The sequence below is a fragment of the Charadrius vociferus genome, unplaced genomic scaffold, assembly GCF_000708025.1.
Source record: "Charadrius vociferus isolate BGI_N301 unplaced genomic scaffold, ASM70802v2 scaffold109, whole genome shotgun sequence".
Classification (NCBI taxonomy): Eukaryota; Metazoa; Chordata; class Aves; order Charadriiformes; family Charadriidae; genus Charadrius; species Charadrius vociferus.
Window position 1 is genome coordinate 2,491,413 of NW_009650060.1, and position 11,137 is coordinate 2,502,549.

General features: G+C 35.0%; 1 protein-coding gene across 1 annotated transcript in view; it reads left to right on the plus strand.

The window, feature by feature from the left end:
• Nucleotides 1–11,137, plus strand: part of LRP1B (low density lipoprotein receptor-related protein 1B) — a 615,617-nt gene that overhangs the window by 417,984 nt on the left and 186,496 nt on the right. The window contains exons 36-38 of the mRNA XM_009891709.1: nt 782–913; nt 8,024–8,158; nt 8,569–8,698. Of these exons, the coding sequence (XP_009890011.1) occupies nt 782–913; nt 8,024–8,158; nt 8,569–8,698 (397 nt within the window). The remainder of the gene's footprint in view (nt 1–781; nt 914–8,023; nt 8,159–8,568; nt 8,699–11,137) is intronic.

An 11,137-nucleotide genomic window follows, 5' to 3' on the forward strand; every position in this document is an offset into this window, starting at 1 on the left:
CTCTTTTTGTGTATGGTAGTTAAAATTCTTCAATAATACCAGTTATGTATTGTCACGCTGCGTAATTTCCCTTAAATTTAGGAGTGTTCTGATATGTAAGCAGATTAGGACAACAAAGTATTTGTTCTAATTTTGGTGGTCAACAATTAGGTGTGATTCATCTCAACTGGGAATGACTACATAGCAAGAACTCTGCACAGTTGATTTTCTTCCTACTTAATAGAAATAGGTGCATCTGGGGTGTGATTAATCTAACACAAAAGCAGACATTTAAAATGAATCAGCTGCATTGTTCACTAAAACTATGTCTTTCTCTCTATTGTCTATAAAGGAAGTGTGCATGACTAAATGAGATGAGATAAATCCCATGCCTCAAAAGACAATTCAGTCTTGAGTCCTGCTTTCCGAAAGTTCTTCAAAAATTGTCTCTTGCTGAATAAGTACAGAAAGTGCAGATGTGGACTGAAAGTATTCTTAAATTTTTCATAATTCAAAACATTTTCTTCTTAAGTTTTAATTTTCATTACCACTAATTACTTAATTATAAGGTGAAGATTGAAATGGATAGTGATTCCTTTCTCTTTATGAAACTGTATTTATCATTTAATTAGAAATACACCACAGCAATTCATGGATGCTTTTTCAAAGAAATGGAGTTATCATTCTGGAAAACTATGGAGCAGTATTGGAAAACTATGTCTAGTGCTTGTTAATTCCTCAAGTCTTGTTAATTGGGGAAGTCTCCACTTTGCTCTCATTGGCTATTTTATTTTTCCCATAGGTATTGAATCATTTCTTATGTATTCTGTTCATGAAGGAATTAGAGGAATTCCTCTTGATCCAAATGATAAAATGGATGCTTTAATGCCTATATCTGGAACTTCATTTGCTGTCGGCATAGACTTCCATGCAGGTAAATATTATGTATGGTTTATTGTATGTATGGTAAATATTGTACACTATTATAAATGAAATAAGCCCCCAGTTTTCAAACCTTCTAAGTATTTACAACTATATTTAAAGTTGATTGTGTGTTACAGTGTTAACCTCTAGCTATTTATTATTTACAGTAAATAGAAAAGCATGTATTATGTATGTGTAGATCAAATTAGCAGCACTATCCACTGGTTTTCAGTGGAGACATCACTGAGATCTTGAGTAGGAAACTGGTGGTTTTACAGAAGGTAGTCACAAATCTGTAGGAAAGGAGGTTTTATTAGTTCCTTTTTCGTAGAAAAAAGCTTGTTCCTGGCATGACATTTTTTCTACTGAATTGTCTTAGTCATACATATTGTACTTAGCAGGTGGGTTTGACAGCTGAGTGGGATAGTTTTCTTTTTGTCCAGCAAAGCTCAGCCACTTCACTGCAGCCTACAAGCCAACTTGGTATGTGTTTCTTCCTTTTAGAAGCAGATGCTCTAACAGCCTGAAGAACAACCATTTCTATCTTAAGTACACTACATACCTTTTCACTGGTGTATAAATAGAAAATGGTTTTCACTTTAGGTAGCATCAAAAATTCCCTATGAAATTAGGAGGTTTCTGGTTTGCATGTATGTGAAAGAAGATGGAAAGGAATGAAGGATCAGTCCCGAAAAGTAACTGCATACATCTCCCACTGGTACTAAAAGGTGTCTGAATATCTTCAAAGACATTAGGAATTTTTGGTTAATTTACAGAAAATGAGACATCTGTGACCAAGTAGTGACCTGAAAACATCTTACATCTCCATATTTTTAACCCATTAGCTCTTTGACCAGCCTTCCTTCTGAACTGATTTTCTCATGAGCTGTTTTTGTTACCCATTGAGTTTACAAATGAGCGGTTTAGAAATAAAATTTTAAGTTACCTACATTATATACCTATGGACTTTGGATTCCTGAAACATATGACCATTTTGTTGTACTCCATTGTTTTTCATTTCGAAATAAATTCTGCCTGGGAATTCAGCACTGAGAGAGCCTAAGTTTTTACTTAAGTATATGTTAATATATGTCTTCATATTAAAAACAGACCTTTTTCTGCTTGTTGACTACTTCATCGCACAAGTATCACTAACCTTTTATTAACAGGTTAGGAGTTAAATTCATTGAAGTCTTCTCTTCCTTTGGCCTGCGTTCTTCACTGATGCTCTTGCACCTCTGCTTTGCCTAGCAAAATTCCAAGTTCACTCAACATTTTACAGTGCCCTCATACTTATATATTTTGCTTTCAAATTGGTGACCGCTAATGTTTAGACCTTTCATTACATCGTAGGTATAGTTCAGTCATAGTCTACTGAGACATAAAAATCACTTAAAAGCCAGTGCCTTTATACACATGTCTTAGATGGGAAAGACCATGATACAGCTGATTTCATCTATTCCTGGAAAGATACAGGATGATAGAGAAGTAGTAGCTACGTGTGTTCATGACAGAGAGTACTAAGACAAAGCGATTGGGTTTTCCAGGGATTATATTTTTTGTTGTAGTATATTTACCTTAAAAAGTACCATTTTTGAATTCAAGTCTTGCAAGCTTTACAAAGTTATGACATGCAATACAGAAATCTGAAATTCCACCTTTTCATTCTAAAATACCAATACTAGGATCTTACTGGGGATTTTGCATCTCGTGTTTTCTTTGGTTTGGGGATTTTTTTTTAGCATAGTCTATTTATAGGATATGATAGCTCCTACTTTAGAGACCTTTGTTTGGACTTCACTAGCCAATATGAAATTAATATTTTGGAAGAATAAGATACATGTACTAAATTTTAGCTTTTTGGAAAAATGAGATTTGAGGAAGCATGAAATCAAGTGAGGTTCGCCACTTGTGTGATGATCAGTACAAGGAACATGAATAAGATTGACAGTGACAAATGAATTGCTTAACATGAACGTGAATCTTCTGTAGCAGGGAAATCGCAAGGGGATACTGTGTTATTGAAAAGTTCAGCTTTCAACAGCATTTCAGCTTAAAAAGAAGTTGTTTTTCTCATTTTGATACCTTACCTTGAATTTTTGGAATTCATTACTAAAACCTTTGGTCATCAAATATGATTCAGAAGGCAAGTGGAGATACTTCCAGAATTCATCTTGTTTTGTTTTGTTTTCATTTAGTGACTATTGCTTGCATTTCATTCTTAATTGTGAAACATTCCCAAATTCTTATCTACTCTCAGTAATATTTAGGTTTGCAGAGTGGCTAAAATGCATTAAGATATAGTATAGTGTATCATAGTTAAAAGACTTACAGCAATATTTTTTGCAGACGTGAAAGAGAGAAGATAAATGCACCTTTTCTCTCCCTATGTCTTTGTACTTCTAAATTCTCGTAAAAGAACTACAAGAGCAGTTTTGAGCTTTGAACATTTTTAGAGGTTGTTGGGGAGAGCGATTGCCAGTGTTATTTAAGACATAGGTTTATAAAACTGGGTGCGATCCTAGTAGTCATTCATTTCTGTATTGTTAAAGATAATGGCATTGTTTGTTCCTCTCAACATTATTCCGGGAAGCTCATCATACTTCTTACCTTAGTATCTGGTTTGCATTTGTTGAAGTCATTATTTCACATGGTGGGAGGTACTCTACACTTAAGCTTGGTCTGGTTGGAGGAGAATCTTCACAGCAGAGAAACACTACTGTATTTGAGATGACAGGGGCATTCTAAGTGTTGAAGAAATGAGAATGTGTTTATTTGCAGAATGATGGTCTTCAAATTGATGGGTAAAACTAATAAGTCCAAAATGCAGCAGCTACTAGGAAGAAAATTAACTCTATCCCAGCTGAAACCAGGACAGTCTCCGAGGAAGTGATCCTGTTCGTCAGGAGACACTACTTTAACTCCTACGGACTTAGAGGGCACAAACTACTCAATGAGTAGTAGCATTTCTGTCTTTTTAAAGCACAATGCATAGCGGTTACATGGATGTTTTCCTTTGTGCTGAAAAGCCTCCATAAGGGTGGAGTAATAGCTAAAACTGTTGATATTTTTGAAAGAATAGTGCTATTGCTGAGCCCTTTTCAGTTCTGCAGTAGTTCATCTCGGAAACAGCTTAAGATTTGCAAGATTTTGCCTCTGTGGAAAGCAGAGTCTTCCCAGTCCCTCACCGAGATTTGCTGAACTTGGTGGGAGCTGGGAACCCAGAGGTGTTGTGTCACATATTTTTCCACACTTTGTCTCCATTTTCTTTCACCCTCTTACTCACACTGTCATTGTGCCTCCAGGCACTGGTACCTGTGGTGTATGTAGAGGGGTGTATAGGTGGGAGGAGCAGATTTTACTCTCTTTGTTGACATAAGCATTTTAAACATTTACAGACTAAGCTGACAAGGCCTGACAAAAGCAGTAATATTCAGCACATATTGTGTATGTTGAATTTTGAGTTACAGGATTTTATTGGCAAAATACTAATGTGTTAAATGGAATTAACTTTCAGTGTTTGCTGATAAGCTGCCTGCGGACTGCAGGCGTCAACGTGAGGCCATGGTTACTAATGCTCACCACTTAGCAAAATGCTTGTAGAAGCTGCATACAGTTGCGGACAGTTGTTTCCCATTTTGTGGCAACTGTCATTTGTAGGTAGTAATTCTCTTCTCTTCACACTCCAGCAATAGAATAGGTAAATAGATACTGAAGGCTCCAAATTGGGTATAAACCTTCTTTCCATCTGTCTAATGCCAGAACTGACTTCAGAAACCGGATGCTGAATGGAGTTTTTGTCTTCACGTCTGTTATTTTTCAGAGTAATTGGGGAAATAAAACAGGTTTGTGCAATTATAATATCAATAGTGCTACCTGACAGAAACAGCATTGACACGCAGGTCTGTGAAAACGTCCCCCACTTTTATGAGTGAACAGACTACAGCAAAGTAAAGGCCAGTTACTTAATCTGAATTCCTGTTAGCTTGTTCTGCATGGCATGGGTCTTCAGTCGTTGAGTCCTGCTGAGAATGTTACTCCATGTTTTATTGAGATACAGAGAACTTCGATTAAATTGGGCCTTGGGCAACCTGGTCTAGTGAGAGGTGTCCCTGCCCATGGCAGGCAGGTTGAAACTCGATGACCTTCAAGGTCCTTTCCAACTTAAACCATTCTATGATTCTATGATTAACAGAAAGGAACCCATAAAAATTGCTATTTCCATAAAGTGAGAGGGGATTTCTCATTTGATCATACCATCTGTATCCAAGCGTACACTGAAACTCAGCAAATGCTATGGTGTTATCTTCATTAGTTTGGTGACAACTACTTCCTTGGGTATTTTCAGTCTGTACAGCAAAAGAATATTATTTTTTTTTTCTTTTCTTAAGGTGTCATGAAGTACCTGAAAAATCAAAACTATTGTCCAATGTAATGTATGGAACATAGTGACTGAAAAGGTTTGCATTGCTGTGAATAAATAACCTTTACCAGTACTTCAGGAAAAAAAAAAATAATATATTTTTCCTTGGAGCATCTTTGAACAATTATGTCAAATGTCATTGTCAACGTGTTTTACAACTAAGTTTAATGAATATTTAATTCAGGATACAAATGTAGGCAAGTGAGGCATAGGACTGTAAAAGAACATGTTAATTTTAAAGAAATGATGTCTTAGCTGAGATTTAATATCAGTGTATGGTTGAGTAATTATTATCTTTACATATTCAAGCTGTTAGCATTTACTTTTAAGGACACTTTCTAGAAGAAGTGAACTGTGTGTGCTTTGTGAACTTCCTCCAACACAGCAAATATTACACGAGTTTCCCTGCTTGGTTCCAGTCCCAAAACTACTTACATAATATTTGTTTGTAGAGCAGAGAGGTTCTGCTTAAAAATTCTGGTCATTTTACAGGAACACTACCAACTAAATAAAAATCCAATTTGGCTGATGTTAAAATAGTATTCCCTGTAATATTTGTCTTGAAAATGTGTTCTCCTTTATAATTGGGACGTATTTTTATATCTCTGAAGTTACGTCTGCCCATCTCAGCGTCCTTTTTTGTACTTGTGTATAACCATTAGTTGCTTTCTACCTATTTATATTCAAGTATATTGTGTATTAAGGGAAATGTTGATCATTAACAAAACGAAGCTTTTTTGTAAACTACTGCATTTTACAGAAAGTAAATAAGTAATTTAGGTAATCTTTTAATGGTTTTTGTGTATAATGATATACTTAAAGAGAAATATGATTTTTTTTTTTTAATTGGTTTTATCTCTTTAACATGTGATTATCTGGAAGCAAATCCAGGTAATTCAGTTGTCTGAATTTTTGGATTACTGAAAAACACTATTTTAAGGAAACAGTACTACAAAGTCAGCTGTGCTATATACGTTGAGATTTAGTCATGGACGTGAAACCATGGAGATCTCTGTGTTCTTATAACAGTTTCTAAGCTGTTATGTGGATTCTTGCTCCTGTGGCTGACTTAAATAGTCATAGTATGAATACAAAATGGGTTATTTTTATGGAGATGACTTAAACTGGAATACGAAATACATAAAATTCACTTGTAGAATGGCTTATCCAGTTGGTAATCAGAATAGATAGAATTTCTTTTTTATTAACTATGTACTTTCAGATAAGATTTTGTAGTGATTTTGTATATGTTATATTCTAGTGAAGGGTGTTTGGCATACACTTGCACACAATAAAAGATCAGTATCTTACTGTTGAATGTATGTGCAACTAGGATTAAGGTCTGTGTAATTTTCATACTCATTTGAAAAAAGTAGCACAATACATGGCTCCCATAGGTGATAATCAAACTATATGTTTGGGATACTTGAAGTCAGAATTTGTCTTTTGTTTTATTGGTGGTGTCGCTAGGGTTCTTGAGCTTACCAAACCAGTTTGGTCTTGGAATTGACTGTTATCTGTGTAAGTTTTGGTTTTCTCTTTACACACACACATATACATGTGCATATGTGCGTCTATATATACAGCTATATAAAAGTTTTTATTATTTATAGATGCAATGTATTTATCTAAATATATATTATATAAATATATACACACACTGTCTCTTATGGAATTAAAAGCAGTATATAAAGTATCAAAAAATAAAGAAGGAAAAAATATTATTTATCTCTGGGCAATGTCTTTCCTAGACAAAGTAGCTCACTCAGGAGGTCCCCAGCTGATGACTTTGAAACCAGAACGTGGCTTGCAGCATATCTGCGTTGGTAACTCAGAGCTCTATCAATGCAAATATATAGAATTCTGCTTCAGGGATGTCATCACTTTGTTTGCCCCATCTCTTTATCAAGGGCACTTTGTGGCAACAAATTGTATATCTGTGCTTTGGCCACTCTAAATTCTCAGCCTGACTGACAAGTTTAAATGGTCAGTGGAAATAGACTTGTATTTTAAAACTATGTAGTGGTCCCTCTCTTCTGCCTTATGGACAGCCAACTGCAGCAGAATGGCAGGGAAGACACCTGAAATATCTTAAACCACAAAAAAAGTCTCTTAGTGAAAGCTTGTCAGGACATTTAAAATATTAATTGTGAATAGAGTAAATTTTTTATTCTTTTATCAGTATATCTGTCTCAAAGGTCACACTTTTTTTTTCTAGTTAAATTTTTTTTATACCGGCAAAGTTCAATCTGTATGGTTACTGAAGGAAAAGACTGTACAGGCAGTTTTACACTGTAGTTTTTCAGACCCCTAAATATTTTGGAATGGTGATTAATAACCAGAATAATATGTTTTTCAAACATTTATCCCATTAGGAAAAAAAAAAAAAGACAACATATTTATTGTGACTTTTAACAGGGGTAGTAGCTTCCATCTGTTGTCATGACCCTGTTGTGTTCTATGTGCAGTACTATACAACCAGTAGAAAACCTAGAATCCTGATCCAATTATTTTAAATAAAATAAAACCAAAAGGAAAAAGAATGAGGAATTGAAGATTATAGTTTTGATACCATTCTTCTGTTTACTCTGAGACAAATTAATAAAGTTATAATTGTCATTTTTTACAGTTACTGATGTAGATACTTGGACTGAAGCAACTGAATTAATCTAAGAGTCATTGCTGTGTATTTTATAGGAAATGATACAATCTATTGGACAGATATGGGCTTCAACAAAATTAGCAGATCTAAACGAGACCAAACATGGAAAGAAGACATTGTTACAAATGGTTTGGGAAGAGTTGAAGGCATTGCAGTGGACTGGATAGCAGGTAGGTCTTTACCTGCTTCAGGAATTGTCATGATTTCTGACAGTACACTCTTGTGTCTTCAGCTCAAGACTAAATAACTTGGTTTGCTTTCAGCTCTGATTTCTAATATTCCAAATGTCTAGATATTTTTCTTTGAAGATACCACCACTGTTTTTTGCAGTTTTACTACAGACAAAAAAAAATATTTAAGTATCTGGGACACTTTCTTAGATGGACTGTCTCAATGGTGACAACAATGAATATAAGTTTATTTTTAAAGCAGAAGGCTCAAGAAGACTGGAAATTACAATTATAAGATATATAAGTTAAAATACAGCAGTTAGTTTCTGGTCCTAACATATGCGCTTAAGATTTAAACACTTTTCAAGTAGTCTTTTCTTTTTCCAGTAACTTCAAGGTATTTTTCCTAGGTAACATATATTGGACGGATCATGGCTTCAACTTAATTGAAGTTGCCAGGCTCAACGGCTCATTCCGATATGTAATTATATCCCAGGGTTTGGACCAGCCAAGATCTATTGCGGTACACCCAGAAAAAGGGTAACATGACCATAGCTACTTGCATTTCTTTTAAAGCTTGCATGCTGGCACTGAAGCTCTTAGATAAGTACATTAAGGCCTTCATTCTAATAGACAAGCATTTAATAAAACCCAAAAGGATTGTATTGGAAGCTGTTGTACTGTAAACTAAGCACAGGTGGAAGGAAGTGTTATTCTTATTATATACTGAGGTTTTTCTTTGGTCTCTGTATACATGACATACTGTACTTTCTTTGAAAAAGAGTTTTCATTTTCTAAGACAATAATTTCAACTGAAGTTTGGACATTGCTTGGAAGCATGCTTAAATCTGTTCTTAAGTTTCCAGCAAATCCGAGGAATTCACTTTAACTAATGAAGACCTCGATGTCATGATGAAATTGTAGAACAGTGTAGTCCTTGGTAGTTATAAATTCTAGGGTCACGTAACATCCCACTACAACAACCAGGAAGGTTGCCCAGGGTGGCTGAAAGTAATGGGAGATGAAGTGTGTGGGTAAGAAAGTAAGGGTTGTCAAAAATGACATCTGTATTCATCCAACTGTTTGTTGAGAGTAGGGACTACACTGCAGCATTAACAGAAATCGAGAACATTCTGTCCCCTTCCAGCTCCAAAACTATTGTTAGCAGAGCCACAACTAAAACAGAAACAGTAAATTCTGCAAAGAATTCCCCCTTTTTTTTTTTTTTTCACGTGAGTATGAAATGTTCTTTCAGAGGAGAATGCATGTGAGCAAGACTCAGTAGGTTTAACTACTACACTTACCCTGCTAAAAGGGAAGCACTAAATAGTGTGTATCGAAATCTTAAAGAAGTATTTGAGCAACTACCTATGCCCAAAGCCAGAGATGACATTGTAGCTCAATTTCCCCAGATTCAATCAAATCAGTATCTCACTGTCTTCAGGAAAGGAGTCTCTGTACTCAGAGGAGTTTGCAGCCATAGCAATGGAGATTTCTGACTTCTCACTGAGACCAGATTGATACCAGTGATCCAAATGCTGTTTGGATCTTTGCCATGATTTATTCTGTGAGAATGTAGACATAGTGATCTGTGTATTTTGCAGACTAGAATGAAGTCGAAAGCAATAACTGGTTTTATTTTCTGCATAATGTCATAGCTTTTGCCACAAATCATTACAGCTGTGTTCATATAGCAGCACTGGTTGCTTGGCAGTGTCTGCTAACGGTTTAGGATTAATGCTGTTCTTCAGAGTAGAATCTTCTCCAGATCCTAATCAGGATCTCGCTGAATTGATTATTATATTTTTGTCTTTAATGTACCAGAATAGTTGTGCTTTTCTATTAGAAAAAAATAAAATAAAAACCCACCACCAACAACAAAATTAAAGGTAAGTACACAGAAGCCTGACCAGAAGGGTAGATCAAACTTCTTCAAAACAATAATTAATTTACAGTGCAATTTCCTTCCACAAGTGTATAATGTATTTGCCGTACACATATACAGATACGTTTTCACCCTTTCCTTACATCGAAGAAAAGGAAAAGCCACCATGAAGTCTATGAAGCCTAAGTGCAGCAGATGCAGTTTCTCTAGAGAGTACTTAGGTATTAAAATAATATTCATTATATAAATAAAATCAATTCTTTTGAATGAGAAATTGTAAAATGTTTTACCAACTCTTCTGCAGTATTTGGAGAGGGAAGATGGATTGTAGCTGAGATCCAGCGTTTAACAATTGCTGTAGGGAAGAGTAAATGCAGAACCCTTGACAGAATACTAATGAATACTGTTATTGACAAAAAAGTTGCTTTTTTACTAAAATGTGGAATTTTTTTTTTTATTCTAATGAAAATATTTTTACATGATTCTTTCTAACTCAACAGTTCATGGTTTTATTTTACCAAAATGACAAGTGTGCATGTAAGCAGATGAAATAATAGCCAGCAATATTAACAAGATTCTTTGGAAAGAAACAGTTCCTGCTTTTAAGTTAATGGTTATTTAGAGATGCTACTGAACCGTATTCTTAGGTCTTAAAAGGGAACAGTATAAGGCAACCAAGAAGCAGATATTAATAAAATGTGGGTAAAATGTAATTTGGAGGAGTTTAAATTATTGCACTTGAAACAAAAAAACAGTAAAGAAGAGAAATGTTAAATGTAGCAATGAACTCAGTTGTGAAATATTCCTTGGATGTTTTGATCTGGTTGAGTTTTATAGTTAGTTTTTGGAGGTGTTTAGAATACTTAAGAAAACATAGGGAGATGAGAGGACCACAGATTAGTAATTAATTTACATTTCTGGTAGAAGAGCATATCTTCTGTGAAGGTAGGTAAGCTTCATCTCTCTTTTTTTAATACTGTGCCAGAAAATGATATCTTGAGATGTCTCCAGTCAAAGTTTCTACAGGAGGAGGATAGCAATGTTTTGCTAGTGAAGTACAGGTATACCTTCTGTGGGAAGATTAAAGCCCTTTT